General features: G+C 44.0%; 1 protein-coding gene across 3 annotated transcripts in view; it reads right to left on the bottom strand.

Moving 5' to 3' along the window:
* Nucleotides 1–13,593, bottom strand: part of CEP20 (centrosomal protein 20) — a 73,700-nt gene extending 60,107 nt beyond the window's left edge. For 2 of the 3 annotated variants that reach the window (XM_077448928.1, XM_077448929.1), the window contains exons 1-2: nt 13,472–13,593; nt 2,324–2,521 (exon numbers count right to left, since the gene is read on the bottom strand). In XM_077448928.1, coding sequence (XP_077305054.1) covers nt 2,324–2,521; nt 13,472–13,499 — 226 coding nt within the window. In that variant the 5' untranslated portion in view covers nt 13,500–13,593. The remainder of the gene's footprint in view (nt 1–2,323; nt 2,522–13,471) is intronic. The other variant, XM_077448930.1, reaches the window with a different exon arrangement.
* Between the last annotated feature and the right edge of the window lie 12,776 nt (nt 13,594–26,369).

Below are 26,369 nucleotides of genomic sequence, written 5' to 3' on the forward strand. Positions count from 1 at the left end.
GTAGGTACTCTTATCACCGGTGGCATTTTTACTAATGTCATCTAATGAGGCTCCAAAGAGCCGGTCGCCAAGGGAAGATCCGTCAGGGCTTTCTTGCATGCCTGGTCAGCAGGACCAGCATTTTAGCCAATTAGGCGCTTCAGCACCACAGCTGACACTGAAGGGGTAACGCACCACCATGTATTTGGAACCAAAAGGTCCGTTGCGGGTGACCCCATTCCTTGTAAATTAAATTGTCAAAATAAGTCATATACGGGAACACCTTAGGTGAACGTGCTGGCTTGCGGGACCGGTACATCAGCAGAGGGATACGGTGCTCTTGAATCTTCCAGGGTATCATGCACAGCTGTGATAAGAGCTCCAACAAGCGCTTTGTCGTGCCCGGACCCAGACGGGGAATCATCCACACTATCCCAACGGTCCTGATCAGCGTCATCTGACAAGACAGAGAAGGGGTCACCAGCCTAAGCAGGACCCGAGTCTGCATCAGAGCTCTCCCCAGAGTACGGGGGGGGGGGGGGCTGCTTTTTAGCACCTTTCTTCCCCTGCACCGCCTCCATCTTGGCAATGAACGAATTGAGGACCGCCATCAGGGTGTCCATGGGAACTGTGCAGTCCGCAGGTGACCAGGTTGCAATTCCCTGGGATTTCGGGGAAGAAAAATCCAGTTTCTGAAGCCATGCTGACCCTACCCTGTCTGCCACCCAAAGGGGAATTAGGACCAGTGACAGTCCCACCCTCCTTGCTGCCGCTGACTGAGGGGCTCTAACCCGCCGGCCTCACCACCCTGAGGAGTTCTGCGCTGTTCGTATGTAGTGCCTGCAGACCCCGGGTGCTCCTAGGTGCAGAGGAAACAAAACCTGTGTCAGTGGCAGTCCATCAGAATGATCGCTAAACGATCTGAAAAACGTTGCTCAGGCTACAATTAGATGGCCACCCAGCGTCCAGTAAACAGACAGGAAACTGAGAGCACATGTAGCTGCTCCTGGAGAACACTGAAAACGTGCTCAGGCTTCTGGAAAATGGCGGCCAGTGTAGGAAAGCACAGGGAAAATGGCCACTTGAAGCCCAGAAGACATGCTGCCCTCTCCCACACCTAAAATGGCCACCTTCCATGAGGGACAGAGACAACCGAAAACACAGGCCAGACCCTCACAGGCACTGGGAGCTTAACACACAGGATCCAGGACACCACCAGCCAGCCAGTCCCCTATCCCAGGTGAGAGCCCCTCAGGGATCTTACACACACACACCGCTCAGCACCCCCTCCGCCCCCCCGTGAGGGGGAGGAGAGGGAAGATAGGGACAGGGGAGAGAAGAGAGGGAGGGTGAGGGACCCCGAATCGACCTCCCAGGGAATGCCAGCTGCTCGGCCCCACCGGGGCAGGGAGAGCTGTACTTACCCGTCCTGAAGAGCTGGAGACATTCCATTGTACATCTACTCCTGATCGGTACAGGGTAGCTACTGGCCTCATCATACTGTGACGCAGACATCAGTAGCCTGGTCATATGTACAACCCCGGCATAAAAGCTCAGCGACCACCTCTGGAGCTGAGGTATGTCGTGGCCTGCTGAGTCGTAGCAGCAACTGCAAAGGCTCGATGGCCGGACTGGGGAGACTACAAGGATAAGGGAATCAAGCCTGTCACCCAGCCGGCTGTTGATAGTAGATCACAGGATCATTCATCTTACGCAAAAACCACAGACCGATGGTCCTTCTCCTTACTAGAAAAATAAAACTGATGCTGCTTTGCAGGGTGGAGGGTTGTAGCCCAAGGGAGGAACTAAGAGTTCTGAGTGTTTGTTACAACTTTGCCTAGTATTCTCCTAGTGATAAGGCTAACAACCCATTTGTTACAGAGAGGAGCTGTGTCAGTCGGTGAATATAATAGAAATAGGAGTTTAAAAAATACTCTACTTTCCCCTTGAAGGATTTCTTGCAAGTTCCTAAAATTAGCACATCTAAACCTGCTAGTACATCTAACACTACCCTCCCCAGACTGACAATGCTTCTGTCCAAAGGTGCCTCCTGTGCACCTTCTACCAAAATGTAGGCACCCTAATACAGGAGGTGTGTTACTGGCTGGATCACAGGTGGATAACAGAAAAAAAGAGTCCAGAAAAAGAAAACTGATGCAGCCACCACATCCAATGATTGGTAAGCTTGCAATACATTACATTTTTGGGTTTAATATTGCTCAAGTTTGTTTTACCATAAAGCATTATTTTCTATTATTTTGACTTTTATACTTTCAGCAATGACGTGCCAGCAAACGGATAGGCCCACTCTATGTGCCTATATTGATACACTAAGTAACCTTACCTGCAGTTAGGACAGATGAGGTGTATTTGTACTTGTTGAAATCCAAATATTCCCTGATCATTTCATTTATGAGAAGATTCTCATGTGACAACACTGGCCGTGGCTCACTCCGGTCATCCAAAGCGGCAAAAACCTCAGCATGGATCTGTGCTTTAAGCTGTGCTAACACACCTCTCTTGTCCAATGTATCTGTGAGGACTATATAAATAAACAAACAGTCAAAAACAGGTGAACTGTCAAAAGCTATTTTTTTCGTGAAATGTAAGATAATTGAAAAGTTATTTATATCAACTCTTTAAGGAAGATCTAAGTATATCCAATTTAGTGCCTGCCCCAGAGCATCTTACAAATCTGGAGTCTAGACAGTGCAAGGATAAGTGTACTTATTTTTGCCCCCCTACCCTTACCTAACCTATACCAATCCAAACGCTCGCCAAAGTCTGCATTGTGCTTCTAATGGTGCTGTGTTCCAAGCATATCTGGCCTCATGAGAAGGCCTCACCTAGAACCATATACCTATTGCTGGTTATCAGACCCAGAGCATTATTTTATGCTCAGTCTGAAATTAGAATAAAAGCTTCTCTATGGAAAAAAATCTAGTTTTTTTGTCCTGAATGTGTGGACAGAGGAATAATTTAAACATTCCTTCACACATACATTATCACAACACTCTATAGATGTCTATAGGGATTGAAGGGGCACCAAGGTCACACAAGCACAGGATGTAAACAGTAAATAGGCATCTGAGAAGGAAGACAAAAAAAGAAAGCTAGGTTGGGCCATAGCAGAGAGGGGGAAAAAAAGTGCATTTTGTAGAGCTCTTATCCTTTTTAACCCATCGGTAAGTTTCTGGGTTGAGGGAAGAAATCCAAGCACTCAGGGGACCCCTTTCAGGTAAAACTGCTTATATTAACCCTCTCTCGTCTGGCCTATTGTAATATGATTGCCGAGCAGTAGCGTCGTTATCCTGGGAGGACGTTATATGACATCCTCCCAGGATAGGGCATGACCAGACACAGCTGATGACAGATCACTGTACAGGCCCGCTGCCGGTACCATGCTATCGCTGTGGTACATCACAGAAGATCACATGACAATTGTACAAAAAAATAAATAAAAAATCCTGATCACCTCCCCAGAGTAGTACATACACTATGGTAACGCTGTATTGTTCTGGTCACTGTATGTAAAAAATGAGTGCAACAAAAATAAAAAATAAATAAATGTAATGAAAAACAGATAAGAATATAAAAACTACCCCCCCCCCCCTTTTTTTTTTTTTAAATCTACTGTCACAAGTCAGCATCCCTAATCACAGCCACACTTGTTATACAATGATGCTACACTGTACTGGTGACAGTATGTAAAACATTTTTAGAAATGAAACAAAATTTACATTTCTTAATTTTTTTTTTTTTTTTGGGAAAACTTACCATGCCACTTACGAAATACCTTGGCTGTCTAATTTCCAAAAAGTAGTAATTTGTGGGATATTGTACTGTCCTGGCATTTTTGGGCCTCAATAAAATGAGAGAAAGAAAGTTTTGAAGTGGTTAACCAGTTCCCGACCGGCGCATGCCGATATACGTTGGCAGAATGGCACGGCTGGGCAAATGGGCGTACCTGTACGTCCCTTTAAATTTTCCGCCATGCCATTGCGTGCAGGCCGCCGACAGTGCGCGCGACAACCTGGACCTCCGCGAGTTCCACGGACTCGATCGCCGCGGGGATACCCGCGATCAACTCACGGAGAGGAAGATCAGTGAGATGCTAATGTAAACAAGCATCTCCCCGTTCTGTCTAGTGACAGTGTACTGATCTCTGCTCTCTGTAATCGGGAGCAGAGATCAGTGACACAGAATCACTCCCCCGGACATATTTAACCCTTACACTGCCCCTAGTGGTTAACCCCTTCACTGCCAGTGTCATTTAGACAGCAATCAGTGCATTTGTATAGCACTGATTGCTGTATAAATGACAATGACAATGGTACCAAAAGTGTGTCAAAAATGTTCGATGCTTTACGCCATAATGTCACAGTCACAATAAAAAACAAAAATTGCTGATATCCACCATTAGTAGTAAAAAAATATATTAAGAATGCCATAAAACTATCCCTTATTTTGTAAACACTATAACTTTTGAGGAAAACCAATCAATAAATGCTTATTGCGATTTTTTTTTTTTACCAAAAATATGTAGAATACATAATTGGCCTAAACTGGAGGAAAAAAAAAAGTGTATATTTTTGGGGGATATTTATTATAGCAAAATGTAAATAATGCGTTTTTCAAAATTGTCGCTCTTTTTTGTTAATAGCGGAAAAAATAAAAACAGCAGGGCTGATCAAATACCACCAAAAGAAAGCTCTATTTGAGGGGGGGGTGGAAGAAAAAAGGATGTCAATTTTGTTTGGGAATCATGTCGCACGACCATGCAATTGTCAGTTAAAGCGACGCAGTGCCGAGTCGCAAAAAGCGCTCTGGTCTTTGGCCAGAAAAACGGTCCGGGGCTTAAGTGGTTAAAGAATAAAAGTTAACTTTTTTTTTTTTTCTAAATCGTAAAATGCACCTTTTTTTGCAGGTAAAAAAACTACAATTACTACTTGTTACTTGATTTCCAGCAATCTTCCAGCACAGCTTCATAAGAGACAGTGGTTCTAAGCCCTGGTATGTCCACCTCAGGAGACCAGGGTTTATAAACCCCTTAGTCATCCATGCATATTCTCCATAGTGGACATGATGGGCTATGCGGCTGCTGATTGGTCAGAGCCATCACATAGGCGGCGCTGACCAATTTGAATGCTCTGAAACCTCCCTCCTAATGAGGTACGTTTTGGACAATCAGCTCAGGGGATTTCTAAGCCCCAGACTCCTGACGCAGATATACCGGGGCTTAGATTGGGACATTGACGCAGTCAATGGTCAGCAGGACCAGGGAGGTGAGGAGGGGGTTTCTGTAAAGGCGAACTTACCCATTAAAAGCAGGTGGGAGCAAGTCCTAAATCTGTACCATCCTGCAGAAAATCAAGTACTGCTGGAATTATAGGCCCAAAAGATATTGCCCTTTGCCTTACGCAAAACTTTTAAAATTTTGGATTTTTTTCTACTACTGAGAATGCAAATTACTTTTTCTGACAGACCTTTGTTTTCTTTAGTTACTCCCTTTTAGTAGCCAGGTAGTTAGAGAAAAGACAGTCCACACGTGGCTGACGCAACTTCCCTTGCACCAGAAAGTCCTCCCTTCCAGGGGGTCTATGATCAAGAATTTCTGGAGAGCAGGAAACCAAGTTCTTTTCAGCCAGAATGGGGCTATTACCATAATCTTTGCTTTTGAAGATTTGATGTTCTGTAAGACACTTGAAATGAGCCTGAAGGGAGGGAATGCGCAAAGGAGCCTCCTTGACTAGGGGTGGGCGAATGCATCCAACCCTAAACTGCTCAGATCCCTGTGCATTGAAAATAACTTCTCCACTATTGTGTTTGAGGAAGCAAAGAGGTCTATCTCTGGGTAGCCACAGCTTTGAGTTATCAATGCGAATACCTCCTGGTTCAGACTCATTCTGTATGCAAGACCAGTTTTCTGCTCAGAAGGTCTGTCTGCTAGTGAGTTCAATTTTCTCTTGATGAGGCGAGTGCCTCCTTGTTTATTGATATAAAAGACCACAGTGATTTTGTTTGAAAGGATTAATACATGTCTTCCCCTTATATTAGATGCAAAAGATGCCTTCTGATCCACGCCTGATCCCATTTTCCTTGAGCTGCTTGTTGGTGCTCCCCAACCGCATGCACTTGCATCTGTTGTGATCCTTAACAGGTCTACCTGAGTCCAGGAATGCCCCAGAGCCAGATTATTTTCTTGCAGCCACCACTGTAAAGACTTCTTCACTTGACCCAGCAGTTCCACACAAATGCTCAGTGATTGTTGGTGACCGTCCCATACTGACAACATGAACGTCTGAAGTGCTCTCATGAGTGTAAGCCCAATTCACTGCTGGGATTGCTACTGGCATTAGGCCTAACAATCTTATTATTTCTCTGATGGACGGTGTGGGATTCAGTATGAGCCTGGAGTATTATGATATTAATGTCGCCCTTTCTTTTGGTAAGATTTTTTTCTAGGGAATCCACTTTGTATTCCAGGAATGTAACTTTTCAGTGCAGGAAGCAAATTCAACTTTTCTGTGTTTAAAATCCAACCCATATTCTAAAAAGGTGTCTGTGTAATGTTTTGAGACCTTTCCAATTTTGCTGTCAACTCCGCAAACGAGAGCAGGTCGTCTAGATAGAGTATTATCAAGATCCCTTCTGCCAAAGTCTGTAAAGCTTCCTCTAATGCTTTTGTGAAGATTGCTGGGGCCGATCCTAGCGCGAATGGCAGGGTGCTGAATTGGAAGTAGATTGTCTGTTTTGGACCCTTTTTGTATTGTTGTTATTTGGGGAACGAAAACCCTTGTTTTTTTTGTCCGACGATCATTCTAATACCGAATCTAGATCTTCTCCAAAGACTAAAATTTCCTTTGAATAGCAGAGAGCATATCTTCACCTTGGATGAAGCATCCTCTGCCCAATTTTTCAACCAAATGGCCCTCCTCGCCTGGTTGATCAGGGCTGTACATCGATCTGAAAACCCGATAGCTTAGACTAAAGCGTTAGCGACATCTTTGTTAAGTATTGGAGCTCTTCCCCAACAAAAAAACCTTTAAGCTGTGCCAACCAAGGATCAAGGGTTCTGGCAATGCAGGTAGAAGCAATGGCGGGTTAAAGGGAACCTGCATCTTCAAAAAGGACAAATCTGAATGCTTCACCATTCTTAACAAGCCTGCATCCAGTCTAGAACACCTTTCCCATAGAGATGCCTCCTTTTCCTTGAATGGAAATTTCGTTTTGAAACTTTCAGGGAAAAAATAGGATTTTTGTACTCGCCATAAAATCTCTTTTTCTCTGAAGTTCATTGACGGACACAGCTCCAGTAATCTTGACCGTAGGGTTATTACGCCACCTTCAGGAGAGGACTAGGCAGAACATGTAATACATGTAAAAATAACAGACCTTTACAGTTCTGCCCAGGGGACGGTCCCTCTGGTAATAACCCCTCAGCCTGTTTCCTGCAGCTCAGTACGTCAACAAGCAGTATAACGTAAATAAATAGGCGTGGAGGATGCTGTCTCCGTCAATGAACTTCAGAGAAAAGGATTTTACAGTGAGTACAAAAATCCTATTTTCTCTTTAGTTCATTGACGGACACAGCTCCAGTAATCTTGACCATAGGGATGTCCCCAAGTGGTGTCATAATGAGGGGTGGGAATAGCAATACAACTTCCCCCACAACCAACGGTGTTCCCCAACAGGGGAGTCACCATCTTAACTAACCGCATCAAAACTTGCGGTCAACAAATGCAACAGTGCATTAATACGCAAATGTAACTTTTTTAAACAGAAGAAAGAGTGCAGAATTGCAACATTACATGGCCGCTGCAAAACTTTGCAGCCAAAGCATGCATCCGAAGATGCGTTTACATCTAGGGCCGAAACAACTAATCGATGAGATTAATCAATTACTATTTTCATAATCGATTATTTGGCCACTAACATAATGGGGGTTAAAAAAAATAGCTCTTTATAGTACAAAAAGAGGAAATTGCTACAGTAAATATCACTTTCACTGTCCCATAGTAAAAAATTAACCCCTTACAGTAGCGATTTGCTCTTTTTGTACACCCCTCTGTTTTTTGGTGCTTTTTGCAGAAACACACTACAGTTCATTTACATGGTTTCCTATGGGACACGTTCACATCCATGATTTTTTCAGCTGCTGCGTATTTGGAAAAGACAAGGACTTTTTTTTTTTAATCTGCCCAACAATATTATTGTCCAAAAAATATGTAAAAATGCAAATCACAGCAAAATTACATTTTTTTTTTTTAAGGTTATTAACCGATCAAAACAATTGGCCAACTAATCGATTATGAAAATAATCGTTATTTGCAGCCCTATTTACATCCACTTTGTAGAATTTGGTCGCCGCCTTACACACTTGAGCAACTGACGCTTGATGTTGGAAAGCCCAAGAGGTTCCAATTGCCCTGGTGGAATGGGCCGTGACAGGAAAGGGAGAGAGAGAGATGCCAGGGGTCATCGGAAAAAAACAGCCAAGGCAGATATTAGTCCCTTAAATGGTGCTCAAAGCCAATTTGTGGTCTACTCCTCCCTGTAGGAACAGCAGGATCCTGAAAACGGAATAGTTGCGGACGCCACCCCTTCTCCTCACACATGGAGTTGTAGGCCTTCCAGGTACGATGGTTTATCTTCAGAGAAGAAGATTTTTGTGCCCTCAACATAGTTGAAACCCCCGAGTCCGACAGGCCCCGGTTCCTTAGCACCTGGCTCTCAACAGCCATGCCGTTATAACCAGCGATGATAAAGCAGGATGGAGAATCGGACCTTGAGACAGAAGGTCTTCTCGCATTGGTAGTTGCCAGAGAGCGTCCGCAACCAGGCGTACTAGGTCAGTGTACCAGTGAAGCCGAGGCCAATCTAGGGCAATCAGTATCACTGGAATGTGTAATATAATTCATACAAAAATCATGCAAGGTACAGGTACTGTGGGAGCAAGGTACTCTTCCCACCTGTGACATTCTTAATAATGTCATCCAGCTAGGCTCACCAAGGAAGGGTAGATCCGTCAAGGCTTTTTTAGATGCCTGGCCGCAGACCAGCATTTTAGACAAATCAGGTGCCGCAGCACCACTGCTGACACTGAAGTCCTGGAGAGCAAAGGAAATGTATCCAGGTCCGCGTCACAAACGTACTTAAGACAGTGCTACCTGCCAGTGCCAGTTAGTGCCACCTGCCAATGCCATCTGCTAGTCCAGTTAGTGCCAGCTGCCAGTGTCAACCAGTGCCACCTGCCAGTGTAATCCAGTGCCACTTGCCAATCAGTACCAACCTTTGCCAGTGCCACGTGCCAACCATTACCACCTGCCAGTGCAATTCAGTGTCACCTGCCAGTGCCATCTGCTAGTGCCAAGCAGTGCTACCTGCCAATGCCAATCAGTGCTACCTGCCAATGCCACCTGCCAATGCCATCTGTCAGTGCCACGTGCCAACCATTGCCACATGCCAAAGCCATCCAGTGCCACATGCCAATGCCAGTTAGTGCCACCTGCCAGTCAGTGCCACCTGCCAGTCAGTGCCACCCATTGCCACCTGCCAATGCTACCTGTCAGTGTAATCCAGTGCCACCTGCCAATGCCATCTGCCAGTTAGTGCCACCTGCCAGTGCAATCCAGTGCCACCTGCCAATGGCAGTTAGTGCCACCTGCCAATGCCATCCAGCGCAATCTGCCAGTGCAATCCAGTGCCACCTGCCAGTTAGTGTCACCTGCCAGTGCTGCCCATCAGTGCCACCCATCAGTGCCACCTGCCAGTGCTGCCTATTGGTGCCCATCAGTTCCACCTGTCAGTGCCCATCAGTTCCAACCTCAATGCCGCCCCATCAGTGCCCATTAGTGCAGCCTATCAAAGCACATCAGTGAAGGAGAAAAAAAAAATATTTGCAAAATCTTATAACAAACAAAAGTTGATTATTTTTAAATATTGTCTTTTTTCTCTTGGCATCGGGCATTAGCATTTCTTATTGTCCGATGCCCCAAACATGCAGTTCTGGGTGCTGGGCAGGATTTAAATAACTGGCTCCTAACTTTTTCAGCTGGCTCCTAGATTCTAAGCAAATTTGTCAAGCCCTGATTTAAACCCAGCAAGGGCATGCTGCCTAGAGCTCCTTGTACAATTTCGGCATCTGCCAAGTCGAGCCGCACGATTCTGGTCACAATGAGAATCACGATTTTTTTGCTTAGAAAAATCGTGTTTGAAATCCCACATGCCCGATCTCACACACGGCTAATCACATGCAGGCCGTGAGACATTTCCCAAACTGTGCAGCTGCGGACGGGGAAATGTCTTACTGCCTGTGATTAGCCCTGTGCAGTGTTGGCTACCTGGCGGGATTGGGGACGTGGGATTTCAAACACGCCCAAGCCCATCTCTATTGATGATAGAAAGCTACAGGAAGGGACAGATACAAGACCAGTCACTCTGCACATAGAGAGAGCAGCGGGAAGTGGTCTTGATTACAGGAAGCTCTGGTGTGGAGGCACATTTTCACATCTTCTATAGATCTGGAAATAACACAAAAACAAACCAAGAATCAAGTAAGAATACACATACCTCTTGTATTTAGATTTATTTTCCCCAGAGTTCAGCTTTAACCACTTCCCGACCAGCCGGCATAATTATACTGTGGCAAGGTGGCTCGTTCCCTCAAATCACCGTAGCTGTACATTGGCGCGGGAACTTTTGTGGGATCCCGCAGTGAGAGAACAGGGATCTGCCTGTGTAAACAATGCAGATCTCCATTCTGACAGGGGAGATCACACAGATCCTGTCTTTCTGCTAAGCAGGGAGACGGATCTGTGCGTTTCCCCAGTCACACAGTCCCCAATACAGTTAGAAAACACAAACCGGGAACACACTTAACCCCTTGATCACCCCTGTTAACCCCTTCCCTGCCAGTTTCACTAGTACAATAACAGTGCATATTTTAAGCACTGATTACTGTATTAATGTCACTGGTTCCCAAAAAAAAGTGTCAAAAAATGTCAGTCAGGTGTCCGATCTGTCTGCGTAATTTCACAGTCCCACAAAAAAAAAAAATCACTGATTGTTGCCATTGCTAGTAAAAACAAAAAAAATATATATATAAAAATAATAATAATGCCATACATCTATTTACCAAAAATATGTAGCAGAATACATATCGGCCTAAACTGATGAATACATTTGTTTTTGTTTGTTTTTTGCAAATGTTTTATAGCAGAAAGTAAAAAATTATGATTTTTTTCAAAATTGTCACTTTTTGTTTATAGCAAAAAAAACAAAAACACAGAGGGTAATCAAATACCACCAAAAGAAAGCTCTATTTGTGGGCGGAAAAAAAGGACATATTTGGGTACAGTGCTGCACGACCGCACAATTGTCAGTTAAAGCGACGCAGTGCCGTATCTCAAAAAATGCCCTGGTCAGGAAGTGGGTAAATCCTTCCGGGGCTGAAGTGGTTAAAATGGAGCACTGGTTCACCTTAAAGCAGAACTTCACTTTTGCTGTAAAAGCCCCCCACTCCACCCCTTTAAGACCCCTTTCACACTGGGGCGTTTTTCAAGCGATTTAGCGTTAAAAAAAAGCCCCTGTAAAGCGCTTGAAAGAAGCCTCATCTGCAGTCCCAATGTGAAAGCCCAAGTGCTTTAAGAGCCCTTTCACAATGTCAGCGCCCGAAAAACGCTCGTAAAGCGCCGCTTAAACTAGCAGCGCTTTACCAGCGTTATTGGGGCGCTTTAAACCCCTGCTAGTGGCCAAATAAAGGGTTAAAAGCGCCCACAAAACGCTGCTGCCAATAGCGTTTTTCAGGCGTTTTACAGGCGCTTCCCATTGATTTCAATGGGAAGGGGCGCTTTAGGAGCGTTGTATTCACCGCTCCAAAAGCGCTGCAAAGAAGCTGCTTGCAGGACTTTTTTTGACGCTCTACCAGCGCAACGCCTCAGTGTGAAAGCACTCGGGCTTTTACATTGGGATTGCAGTTGCAGCTTCTTTCATGCGCTTTTTTTTTTAACGCTAAAGCGCCTTAAAAACGCCCCAGTGTGAAAGGGATCTCGGTGTGAAAGCACTCTGGCTTTTACATTGGGATTGCAGTTGCGGCTTCTTTCAGGCGCTTTTGTTTAACACTAAAGCGCATGAAAAACGCCCCAGTGTGAAAGGGGTCTAAATGCCACCACACCCTCCTCAGGTCTATATACATACCTTATATGATGGCTGTGGCAAATCTAGTGGCAGGCAGACTATGCCTCCGGCACTAATGTTGCAAAGACTTAGACAAGACATGGCACCTGCAAAAGTTGAATTTCTCTGGTGCTTCCACCTTTTTCCAGTTTCAACCTCTTTGGCCTCTTGATTCCGCACAGTTCTGTGCAGAGATTGTACACTGATCTCCAGTTCATGCTCAGATAGGAGAACACAAATGCTCATTTATGACTAAAAAGTCATTCTTATTCCTTCTGTCTTAAAATAAATAACTCCTACATCCCAACATTTTGAGGGACACCTACTAGCAAATGTAGGCAAAGGACATGCCCTCTGCCACACCCCCCTTAAAGGAGAATAACTTCAAAAAAGCTTAATTAAAGAGGAAGTAAACCGTGAATGGTGTTACTTCCTCTTAGTTTCCCTGCAAAGGTAAAACATAATGGGCTACTATGCATCGCTAGTGTCCATTCTTCACCCCTCTTCCTTCCAGGGCCACAAACTCTGGCTCTGTGACTGGCCGGAGTCGCGTGACGTCACTGCTCTGTGTGCGGGAGCCGCCTTTAACGGCATGACCCGAGCCTGAAATGGCACAGCGTGCCCTTTCTAACTCCGGTGCACAAGCAGGGAAGAAAAAAGAAAAGAAATCGCTGTATGGCGATTTTCAAATATCCCCTGGACTGTGCAGGTCTGGGAGATATTTCAAGCACCTAAAGGTAAACTTTAATCTAGGCTTACCTGTAGGTTAAAGTGGTTGTAGAGGGTTTACAACCACAAGTGCTTTTTTACAACTACTATTCCTTTATATTGGCTTTTAAAATGTACAAATGCAGCAATTTAGAAATCGGATGGCAGGATTAGCGCTGGGAAACACTTTTTGAAACATAAAAAGTGCATTTTATATGCATCTATATGGATCAGACCAAAACAAGGGACAGATGAGGAGGAATATTGCCCCAAATCAGGGACAATTGGGCTTATACTAGCTGTCTGTATTCTCTAAAACTGATTTTACTTCTGCTCTATCCTGCCAGCAGATTGAAAAGGTACAAACAGGTATTAAAGTTATATTACAGGGAAATGGGCCTAGAGAAAACTTAAAGCTTCTGTGATAAAACATGTCACTATTCCCCACAGTTCCAGGCAGATCAGACATTTGCAACCACTCAAGGCAAACAGTTTAATATGAAATAAGTGTAAAGCTGTAGTGCTGTCTTGCTCGATGTTCAAGGATCAAACCAATGCAAACATGTAACAGCAACCCGAAACAGTGTTTTGCAGAGTTCATTCTCACCGGTTTTAAGATCAGCTACAGTCGCCATATCGCTTCTTCCTCTAGCATCCGGAAAGAAAACATTTACCTAGCAACCTCCGTTGGGCGACGCATGCGCGTTCGCATTCGTACGCACCAACGTATCAGAATGGCTGATAAAAAAACAAGCGCTAGAGGGAGCGCACTCTTTATATGACTATTCATCTGTGTGGTCCTCCTCGGCAGCCATTTTTGCAAGGACGCGTGTACTGCTTTATCACGAGTCCGACAAACTAATCCTCGTGAAGAGTCATTGCCTGGAAAGATCAGACTCACACTTACCTTTCGTTTCGAAGACGGTCTTGTCCCTGGAAATGTCCGTTTATTTAACACTTGCGAGCTGTATATTCTTTGGTGCATGCTGCATACACTTTTATTTTTTTACTTTGCTCTTGATTTATAAAGAGCAGTACAAATATCTTTTTACATGTGGTCAGTTGTAAATACCAGGGACATGTTCAGAAAAACAAAATTAAAGCGGGGTTCCACCATAAAGTGGAACTTCCGCTGATCGGAAACCCTCCCCCCCTCCGGTGTCACAATTGGCACCTTTCGGGGGGAGGGGGGTGGAGATACCTGTCAAAGACAGGTATTTACACCCACTTCCGGGCATAGACTCCCGTGGGAGTCTATGCCTCTTCCTGTCCTGCCGCACTGTCTGCTGGGACACACATGGGTCCCAGAGACAGCGCGGACAATTCCTATTGCGCTGTGCGACTCGCGCATGCGCAGTAGGGAACCGGGAAGTGAAGCCGATTCGCTTCACTTCCTTATTCCCTCACCTAGAATGGTGGTGGCAGCAGCCGAGCGATCGATCGGCCTCGGTTGCCGGCATCGCTGGACCCCGGGACAGGTGAGTGTCCATTTATTAAAAGTCAGCAGCTGTAGTATTTATAGCTGCTGGCTTTTAATATTTTTTTCCCCAGTACAGTCCCGCTTTAAACCTGGCACTGCATAGCTCCCGACTGCCCCTGATTTAGAACAATGTCCCTCTGTTCCTCTTTCCTCCTCATCTTGGTCTGATCTATATAGATGTATATAAAATGCACTTTTTATCTATCAAAAAGTGTTCCCCAGCGCTAAACCTTTCATCTGATTGCTAAATTGCTGCATTTGTAAATCCCAAAAGCCAATCTAAAGTAATAATAGTGGTAAAAAAAAAAATCATGTGGGTTTAACCACTTGCCATCCACGCTATAGCCAAAAGACAGCTACAGCGCGATCTTAATTTGCTGGCACACTCCGTGATCAGTGAGTCTATGAGGTTTGCCTCATCACAGATCGTAGTAAGGAGTCAATCCCGACCCCTTACCACATGATCAGTTGTCAGCCAATGACAGCTGATCACGTGATGTAAACAGCTGATAATCGGCTATTTTTCCCTGATAGCGTGAGGAGAAAAAAAAAGCCGATCACTGGCAGCTTTGAGAAGGACATCAGTCCCGATCGTCGAGGTACTTACCAGTGCCCACCAGCACCCACAGTACTGCCCATCAGTGCCCACAGTGCTGCCTAAAAATGTATCAGTGCGTCATTACCAGGGCTGCCTATCAATACCAACTACCAGTGCCTATCAGTGCCACTCATCAGTTTCCACCCATCAGGGCCCATCAGTGCCATCTTATCAGTGCTCATTAGTGCCATCTTATCAGTACCCATCAGTGTCGCCCTATCTGTGCCCATCAATGCAGCCTCATCAGCAAATATCAATGAAGGAGAAAAATTACCCGTTGGCAAAATTTTATAACAAACTATGAAACCTGTTTTGTTTTTTTTTCAAAAATTTCTGTCTTTTTTTTGTTTAGCAAAAAAAAAAGGTGATTAATACCACCAAAAGAAAGCACCATTTGTGTGAACAAAATGATAAAAATTTAATTTAAGTACAGTGTAGCATGACCGACCAATTTTCAGTGCTGATGCATTTTGAATGACAATTGCGCGGTCATACAACATTATACCCAAATTACATTTTTATATATTTTTTTCCCACAAATAGCGCTTTCTTTTAGTGGTATTTGATCACCTCTGCGGTTTTTGTTTTTTGTTACAAAATGTTGTGTTGTGTTATAAAATTTTGCAAAGAGGTAATTTTTCTCCTTCATTGATGTACGCTGAAGAGGCGGCACTGATGGATGGCAGTGATGGGCACTAATGAGTGGCAATAATGGGCACTGATCGGCACTGGTTGGTTACACTGATAAGCAAGCACTGCTAGGTGGCACTGATTGGCACACCTGGTGGGCATTGATAGGTGGCACTTGTGGGCATTGATAGGTGGCACTCATGGGCATTAATAGGTGGCATTGGTGGGCACTGGCAGGGGGTACTGGTGGCAGATGTGCCTCCTTCCTCTTCGGGACCAATGTCCCTTGCAGATAAGCCGGTGATCAGCTTTTTTTTCTCCTCACGCTGTCAGCATGAGGAGAAAGAATAAAGGTTGCCGAGTTTTCGTTTAGATCATGTGATCAGCTGTCGTTGGCTGACAGCTGATCACATGTTAAGGGGCCATGATCACCAGAGTCTCGGTGATCACAGCGCGGGGTGCATGCAAAGGGGAGGCCGTCATATGACAGCCTCCCGGAAATTCAGGTCCGCACTGTGGCCGTCATTTGGCTATAGCGCATCAAGAGGTTAAAGGGTAGTGGCAAGGGGTGTGTTCTATGCTTGCATACTTTTGCTGATAGATGTCCCTCATTCCCATCTCAAAAAGTTGGGAGGTATGGAACTGTCCCTGAATATTTGAAATGCATATATGGCATTGTTCTGTACATTTATTTTTTAAAGGAAAACACTAATGAAGCCCATTGCAGGGAATAGGTATGGCCATATTGCTGTAGATGCAGAGTAAGTAAAATCCGCAATGTCCCATCCAAGACTGGCGATATCTCAATCTTGTTTATTTAAAGCGGGCCAAAATGGGCCCCCCGGGTAGTTTTACTCATAATCTGCTAATATGCACTGCATACTAGCAGATTATGACAGACTTACCTGAAAATAAAGCCCTCCATGGCGCACTCTGACTCCATTCACACAAATGCATTTTTTTTAATGCTTTTTGCCTTTTGCAGAAATGCAGATCATTTTTTTAACAGGAGTTCCTTCAGAACATGTTCACATCAATGCATTTTTGTGTTTTCTTTTGGTTCAATAGACTTCAATAGAGAAGCTGCAAAAAAGCATGTGGTGCGCTTTTACCAAGTTTTTGCCACGATTTGCATTTTGCATTTTTAAAACCTGCCCAGCAACAAGTTTTCCAAAGAAAAGCATAAAAACGCAAATCGCAGCAAAATCATGGAAAGCACAGCAAAAATCACAGCAGAAACGCTCAAAAGCAACATGCATAGATGTGAATCAAGTCTAATGCTGCATACACAGGAACGGATTCTACGGTGGGAAATGTTGGATGTGAGCTTGTTGGCTGAAAGTCCGACCTTGTGTATGCTCCATCGAACATTTGCTGTTGGACTTTCCAACCAACAAATGTTTGCTAGCCGGTTCTCAAATTTGCTGCCATCAAAACTTTGTTTGCCCGGAATGTCCGATAATGTGTACACCAATAAATGTTTAAATTAGGCTCCTGCGCTGTGTATGGAATAAGGAGTGATAGTTTTGTCTGGTTAGCTGGATGCTGCAAACACTTCACTGAGACAGCTACTCATGTAAAAAATAAATAGAAAAAAAGACAGTGGTGCTGCGCTTCCAAAGTGGAGTTAATCCAAAAAGTAAACACTATATCAAAACTAAGAGAGACTTATTATTAAATAAATATGTGTGACCTAATAGTGCATGATCACCTCAAATACCCTTGGGACCAGCCTAAAGACTTCTCAGTTAAAAACTACTTATATATACATCTAAAATTAGAAAAATAAATCCACATATATAAATGAAATGACCAAATACAACGTGGTATAGTCAGGAAGAGTAACCCCAACTAAGGTGCTCATAAAAATCTAGTGTGTATATATATATATATATATATATATATATATATATATATAGAACAGCAACTTCATAGACAACAGAGTGTCGTGCACAACAAAATATAGATAGTGATCAAAGTTACATCAAAGTGCTAAGTGCATCTTATAAATGTGAAAGGAAAAAACACACATAAATCAAAATTGCATCAAAAGTGCTGAGTGCATATAGTAAACATACAACAATTTAAAACACACAGTAATCCGGCTAAATGAACGAAGTCCAGTGAGAGTATCAAATGCAATTATAAAGTGACTCAGTGCTTGTAAAGTGCATGAAGCGTCTTCCTCCACTCCGGTGGTTCCACGTGTTAGTACACACACTAGGTAATTACCTCCCTGCTGTATAATATACAGCGTATCTGCAGCCTCCTCAGAGGTACACCAGGAATCAAAGGAGGGGAACTTCAAATAGCAACTCTCAGGTCACCGTCCATGTAGCCACTCCATAAGTATATTCCAATATGGCTGTGGAGGGACAGCGAAGAGATGTCCAGATGAGTCATTCAGGTGAAGCAGAGCCTTAATTGGTGCGCTGGAAAAGTCATTAACCGGCGGGAGTCCATTTAATAGGGAGCACAATATGGTATGGTCTGACAACAGCCTGCATTTTTTGCCAGACCACACCAAGCCCAGGCCATCACTATCAACACTTCCTTCCACGCTTCCTTCCATGATGCTCTGATGGGTTGGGTGGCTGTGGTGTTGGTGGTGTTGCTGGAGGTGGTGGAGGAGTATAGTCCAACTCACACAGATGTTTTTTTTTGTGAGTTGGCCTGTCGTCCCCTTGTTTAGGACCTTCAAAACTATTTACTTACAGATTGTGCGTTGGCCCTCCTCCATGTGTTCCAGTTTGCTTGCTGTCACACAGCCAAATGCCTTGTGGCCACCAGGGGTCGTGTTAAGTGCCGCAGTAGCCTGGAGAAGGAAAACAATCGCTGACTCCTCCAGGTTCCTCGCCTTCCTGGTCCTTTTGGTTGGAGGGCAGAGGGGAAGAACCTGGAATTCCTTTCTTGCCACGGCCTCCTCCTGGCTGAGACTTTCCTGTGTATGAAAATGGTACATAGTTTTAGGTTTTTGGTCATCAATCACACACAATTTTGAGCTCATGACTGTTGCAAATTGATTGTTAACAAATAGAAAAGTATCATTCTGACCCCAGCATTTTTCATTCTTGTCCCAATCATTTTTGGCTACTACTGTCTATTGATATGTAAACCACTTTGGTAAATTAAAAATTAGTGCGCAATAACGTAGTTAACATCTTTCATTTTCAATAATGCTATACCTGGCTCAAGCTGGGCTCCTCCACATTTTCTTCCTGGGTGGAAGGACGAGGTTGGACTTCAGGTGCCTCAGCTGATGTGGAAAGAAGTGTTGAAGGAAGTGTAGATAGTGATGGCATGGGTTCCATCTGGTCTGACAAAAAACGCAGTCTGTTGTAGTACCACAGCCTTGGTACATATACGCCATCTGCTGCTGCTCCGGATCTCATGGAATTCTGGACCTTCTTGTGCTCCCTATTATATGCGTTCTTCAAGCTACCAATTTTAGCCTTCAAATAGTTGATGTCTGCCGTGAGATACACTGGCTTCACTAATTTCAACAGTTTCTCCAGTGCTGCCTTCCTCTTTGGCTTGTTGGAGTAGTGCCTGTTTTGGACTTGCCAGAGACATGGCTGCTCCCTATAGATGTCTAGGAATTTGAGCAGGAAGTCCAGGTCAGTGAATTTATCAACAATTTTAGCTGCAAGACACAACACAAGACAAACCCTAATGTCAGGCTAAACTTTCCCAATCGTGTCCCAATGTAGACCTCAATCTATAAGCAGTATAGGCCACTAACCACTCTTGCCTTAAGTTACATTTGTACCTTCGTTTGAACGATTGGCGTTTACGATCCTCCGTCCTCCACTCACAGATCGTATGTACGTCGCCCACATGTTTTGCTTTATATACACTGTGCATACATGAAACTCCCCCACTTCTCTTTCGGGGCAGTGGGAGAGCACATGGCGAAGACAGAGCAGGTGCCTGCAGAGAGCAATGACGAGGACAAGGAAAGCCTGAAGCAAGGCAGTTCCACATCCGGGATAGAAGGCCTCAAATATGTCCTTTGTAGAGATGGTGGAGATGGTGAACATCTGGAAGAGGACAGACCATGATGGGAATCATGGACCGTACAGAAACCCAAATTTGAGAAAACCAAGATGATAACTAAAGTTGTGAGAAGTCTTCACAGGAATTTTGGGGTACAACGATCCAAGGAGCAATTGAGGAAACGTTGGTGAGCCTGAAATTGAGGGGGCATGATCAGTATAGAAGGATAAAGAAAGTGCTTCAAAAAAGTATTTGTTGTGTGTTCCTATTATTATTATTACTTTCGTGCTGCTACATGTTCTTTTCTTTACTGTTGTAAAGTTTAAGTCCGGAAGTGGTGTTGCATACACACGGTCGAACTAAGTTGACGGAATTTCCGGTTGCCAAGAAAGCGTTGACGTAAGCCGCATATGGCGACACTATAAAAGGAAGTTCAGCACCATGTCCGGCACCCTTTGGGCTCCTTCTGCTGATCTTGTGTTTATCGCGTGTTAGTAGAAGTTTGGTGAGAGACGATTCGTGCTTTTCAGATTTGTGCTTCAGTTGGGTACTGCTCTTCAGTTTCTGCTTGTCTTTGCGTATCTGATTATCAGTGCGTGTAGTCAGTAAGCATTTGTTTCTCATTGTGGACTATATCTTGGTATAGTACACTTTGATTTGCATTGCTTATTGTCTGCTTGCTTCTGCTTTTTAGGTCGTTCTTTCAGGCGTTGCTGTTTATCAGTGCTTTCTGTTGTCCGTTCTGACCAGCCGACCGTTTGCAAACCATGTTTTGTGTATGTACTCGTCGTAGAGTTTGTGCTGTGCAGGGGCTTGGTGTTGGGCTTTTAACTTTCACACAAGCCTGGTCCATGAACAGGGCGAGGAGGCGTTTATGGACCAAGAATTGGTTGCGCCAGCGTGACCAGTTCTCGCACATGCCTTTGCTCCGTGAGATCCGGGAGAATAATTCTGATGATTTCAGGAATTATCTCCGGATGACGGACCCCGTTTTTCACCGTCTGCTGGCTTTGCTGTCCCCTTATATCACCAGGCAGGATACCTGCATGCGGCAAGCCATCACTCCGGAGCAGAGGCTCATCGCCACGTTGCGCTATTTGGCGACAGGGAGAAGCCTGCAGGACCTCAAGTTCTCCACAGGCATCTCCCCCCAGGCTCTGGGGATCATTATTCTAGAGACCTGTTCTGCCATCATTCATGTCCTGCAGAAGGACTATATGAAGGTAAGTTTTATCCTTTAACATCACATTCTATGTATTTAATGATTGCTAATGTATTGGATTTCTTTCCTCATTCCCTAATTACCATGATTGCAATATGCTCTAATTTATATGCTGTGCCCCTTTGTCCTCATGCATGCTGGAAGCTTTTCAAGTTCCTTTTTTGTCCTTCATGCATATTTGCCTTCACTAACTTCCCCACCATGCTCTTCTGGGCCCATAAAACGATAGTCTAGTCACTTAGCAATGTCTTTTGTCAGCTCCATAGTATTGCTTTCCCCTAAACACCCCCTAAAATGTCTACAAATGTTATGTGTGTGCTTCAATTCATGCAGAGTGACATATTTTTTTTTTTTGGTTGGGCCAAACTCCTTAGGAACCCCCTCCCCCCAACTGCTAGGTCAGCTGAAAGCAATCCTCTATCTGCTGACTTTACCAAACCCAATACACGCTCTACCTACCTTTTTTGATGGTCACATTTATGGACGAATTCACCAAAGCATGTAGGGCCTGCCTCAAAACTTTCAAATGCTATATATATATATATTTTTTTTAACCCTATTATTATCTTGATAGGTAATAGCAGAATGTCAAAATGTGCTTCCATTTTGTTTTATTTTTGGTATTATGACACTTCTTACCTGTCCAGTGGGCTGCCAATAGTGTAAGTAAGGAGGGGCTTCCCAAAGTACCACACATTATTTAGGCATTCAGCTCTCAATCAAGTGGAGAGGGTTACCTGTCCAAAACCCCCCCCTTTTTTAAAAGGGCCCATCAGATGGGGGGGATGGGGGGTGATGACTCTTCTAAGGGGACCTTATACTTTAGGCTTTAAATACTCATTTCCCAAAATGTTATACTGATCTTGGCCAAAAATGTTGGTGTTTAATCTGCTTGCAATGTTGATTAGCAAAATTACAATTTTTTTTGTCTTGTTTCACTCCACAGTTTCCTTCAACGCCACAGGAATGGCAGACTGTGGCCTCCCACTTTGCCAGTCTTTGGGACTTTCCCAATTGTGGAGGTGCAATTGATGGGAAACACGTCTGCATCGTCCCACCCCCCAACTCGGGGTCGTACTATTATAATTACAAGGGGTTTAATAGTATCGTGATGTTGGCGGTGGTGTCACCGACCTATGACTTCCTGTATGTGGGCGTGGGGCAAAATAGCCGGATGTCGGATGGTGGAGTGTTCTCATGGATGGAATTCTACTGGCGTCTACAGAGTGACAGTCTGGGCTTGCCACCCCCCAGAGGAGAATCAGGAAGAACTCCCGTTCGTCTTCGTCGTGGATGAGGCGTTTGCCCTGGCAAACCATCTGATGTGGCCTTTCCCAATGAGGACCCTCACCCCGGACCAGAGAATCTTTAATTTCCGGCTGGCCAGAGCCAGAAGAGTGGTGGAGAACACTTTTGGAATACTGGCCAGACTTTTTTTAACGCCTATCCACATGGCGGAATATAAAATCAATCACATAGTGCTTGCCTGCTGTGTTCTGCACAATTTCTTAAAAAGACATTCTGCAAACTATGTGGTCTCAGTTGGCCAAGATGCAGACTTGCCTGAAAATGATAACCTCACAGCCCTTGAAGCTGCTCGTCCTGGCTTGCCCCCCCCCCCCCCCAAAGCGCCCATGAGGTCCGAACCCAATATATGGAGTACTTTGTGGGTAGGGGGGGCATTGATATGCCAGACAATGTCTGAGAGGCATTTTTAATAAATCTTTCTTTGAAACTACAATAATCTTTGTTTTCATTTACTGCTTGGCTTGGTTTTAGGTGTCTCCTAGGTAAATTTTTGATTTTTGTTGTTGTGCCTTTTTCTACAACAGTGCAAACCCAAGTTCTGAGCGAGATGAGGTGACAGTCTCTTCTTCAGATAATCTTATTATGTTGTGGGTCTGCTACACACACACCTTGTTTTTGTTAACTAATGTATGTAGTGCATTACTGACAAAAATCTTGCTCATTTTCAGCACCATGGCAGAAATATGTGGGTTCAGGAAAATGGCATGATTGTGAAAATGAACACATCACTGTAGGTGTTATTTACTAAAGGCACATTCACTATGCACTACAAGTGCACTGCAAAAGTACACCTGAAACTGCACTTGGAGTGCAAAGTTGAGTTGCCATTAGTAAATAACACCCATTGTCACCGAAAACAACAATTTTACTCCAAATACTGCTTTTGCGCATTGAAAAAGGAAGCCACACATTTGTGATAATTTAACTTTTTAATTAAAGCACATTCACATGTGCATTTAGAAAAGGGTTTTACAACAAACCAACATATTGGGTGTATCAAAAACATTATTTAAGGTAATTTTTTTGTAACTTGGCGTTTTTGTGTAAACAGGCATGTATCAAAGCGTAACATACAGAACACAGGAACTTACAAAGTTCAACTTTGAAAAGTGAAGACAATATCAGACATGAGTATGTACAAACTGGGCTGATATTGCCTTCATCACATAAGGTGTCACCCCTGGAAAAGCCAAATTTGGAAAATGCACACAGTGTGTCAACATGTGCTATCTCCCATCATGGGGGATCAATGTACATGTTTTGGGGGTGCAACCCCTTCATCTCAGCCACTTTCCACAAAACACATACATTGATCCCCCATGATGGGAGATAGGGCATGTTGACACACTGTGTGCATCTTCCAAATTTGGCTTTTTGTAAAAATACAAAAGTTGTTGTTTCAAAACACAAAAATAAAACCCTAGCTAGTTTGGGGTGTTTCAGACTCTCCCCAAAACATCAATGATGTTCTTCAATTTATTTTGAACATCATTGATGTTTTTCTGTATATTTTCTAAATCCCGATTGCACCCCATTATCTCCCCAATCAGGATCTGAGCATTTTCACTGGTAAAATGTGATTCTTCTTCCACATCACCTACAAAAAAAATAAAAAAAACACACCATGTATTATAAATATGCCGACATACATTGATTAGCTTATTGGAAGCTGTGGTCTCCAACACTCACCTGTTGTGGTGACAATTTGTCCAACTGTTCCTCCTCCTCCTGCTCCTCTGCTTCTGGTGTTGGAATTTCGCCTTCTTTGGGAGGTGTGGGGTCCCTGGTGTCCTCAGACTTCCAGAGTCTTCTCTCCCCTATGAGAATGTAAAAAATGAATACTTAGCACACAGAGGGCAGAAATAGGAATATGAAACATTGCTTAGAAGTGTGGTACAATTGTGTTTTTTGGCCGAGTTCAAAGGTGAGAACATTATTGTGGACACTTTGTTAAGCTGAAATACTTACCTGCAGAACGATGTTTCTTACGAACGATTGAACGCATGAACATGAAAGAGGCCATTTTAAACTGTACAACATTAAATCAAAGAACATGGAGCAGTATGCAAGCAAGAATAATCATATGAACACACGACAACTACTTACTTTTTTGAAGAACACGCTTGATCCTTCTGTACTGATCGTGTTCCCTCAGTTTCAGGTCTGACCAGCGTTTTCTCAGTTGATGCTTGGATTGTCGTACCCCAAAATTCTTCTGAAGACTCTTCACAACTTTAGTCATGATCTTGGCCTTTCTGATATTTGGGTTTGGGTAAGGTCCATACTTCCGATCATAGTCGGTCCTCTTCAATATGTCCACCATCTCCAACATCTTTACAAAAGACATATTTGAGGCCTTAAATCTTCTCTTCCAGGATCGGGACGTTTCAGGCTCTGGGCTTTCCTCGCCCTCCTCCTCGTTAGTGGAACTCTGATTGCGCACCTGCGTTCTCTCCACTATGTGCTCTCCCCACTGCGCCGAAAGAGAAGGGGCGGGGAATAGTCTAGAAAGAACTTCAGGGGCGGGCGGAGTTTCACGCATGCGCACTGTATATAAAAAGCAACACGTGTGTCGTACGTACGATCTGTCAACAGAGTGAGGAGCTGACACGACGATCGTGCAAACGAAGGTACAATTTTAACTTGGTACATCACTAGACTAGACTGCTTCTATCTAGGCCTATGTTGCGACAAGATTAGAAGGGTTTATCATGGCATTATTAGTATTTTAGGGTTTGTCTTGTGTTGTGTCCTGCAGACAAGATGGATCCCTTCCAAAATGCCAATTTTAGGGGGGTATTCATTCAACTGTTCAGGGAGATGCCCTGCCTGTGGCAGATCAACAACCTATTTTATCATGACTGAAGAAAGAGGAAGGCAGTGATGGAGAAACTTCTTGCTTTGGTGCGGATCATGGTCCCCACGGCAGACATGACCTATGTGAAGTTGAAAATTGGTGCCATGAAGAGTATATATCTCAGGGAGAGAAAGAAGCACCTGGAGTCCCTGAGATCAGGAGATCCAGATGCCATTTATTACCCCAGGATGGTTTACTTCGAGAGGCTGCATTTTCTGGTAGACCAGGGGGTACCCAGGCCACCACTCGACCGTCTTCCTTCAAGGCTTCCTTCACCCCCAGCTGAGGCTTCCAATGTCCAACCTGGGCCTTCCAGGCAGCAACATGTGGAGGGGCCCAGCTTGAGACAGGTATTGCATTGTTGAACATATTTCTTGTCATACATTTAATGATGTTAACTAGATGTTCTTATTGATCAGTAAGTTGTGATTTTACAAAGTGGTTTACATATCAATAGACAGTAGTGAGCGAAAATGTTTGGGACGAGAATGAAAAATGCTGGGCTCAGAATGATAGTCTGTTCTGTTTGGTAACATTCAATTTGCAACAGTCATGAGCACAAAATTGTGTGATTGATGAGCAAAAAACTAAAACTATGTCCCATTTTCACACACGGAAGACCTCAGCCGGGGGGAGGCTGTGGCAAGTGGCAGCCAGGAGGTTGAACATCGCCCTCCTTCTCCTCCTCCTGCCACAACTACAGGAGCCCAGCCACAGCCTGGAAGGATGCCTGGCGGGAAGTGCCTAAGGAAGACGAGAGAGTGATGGCCTGGGTTCAGTCTGGTCTGACAGAAGATGCAGCCTCTTGAAGAACCACATCCTGGGGACATAGATGGCATCTGCTCTTCCTGATCTCTAGGACTTCTGGACCAGACTTCTCTCCCTGAGATATGTACTCCTCAGGCCATCAATTTTTCTTTTTCGAATTAGTTCATGTCTGCCCTGGGGGCCAAAGGCTTCGCCAAATTGACAAGTTTCTCCAGCGCTGCCTCCCTCTTTTTAGTTGTTTGACACCTAAATAAAGGTTTTTTTTGGTTTGAAGAAATACTTGCGTATGTGTTTTACTTCAAAAAGGACAGTTTATTGATGTGAGTAGGCAGGTACATTTCAAAAATACAAAGTGAAATGAATAACAAGGGGCACCAACACCAAACAACCTCCTGTAGATTAAAAAAGAAAAACAAAATACAAAAAAGATAATAATGGTGTTGTGGTAAGTTGAAACCCAAAACACACCCCAAAAAATGCAAAGATGAGCAAACTGACAAAAAAGGAGATGTTGATGAAAAAAACCAACCACAAAATTCCCCAAAAAAATAAAAATAAAAATTATGTAGATGTGACGATTTAAAATATTGTAGGGCTGAAATGAGTAAAAAAGACTCAGGAAATACGTTCAGGAGAAGTGTGTGCA

Source organism: Lithobates pipiens, unplaced genomic scaffold, assembly GCF_037356315.1.
Source record: "Lithobates pipiens isolate NorthernLeopardFrog02 unplaced genomic scaffold, aLitPip1_a1.2 Scaffold_22, whole genome shotgun sequence".
Lineage (NCBI taxonomy): Eukaryota > Metazoa > Chordata > Amphibia > Anura > Ranidae > Lithobates > Lithobates pipiens.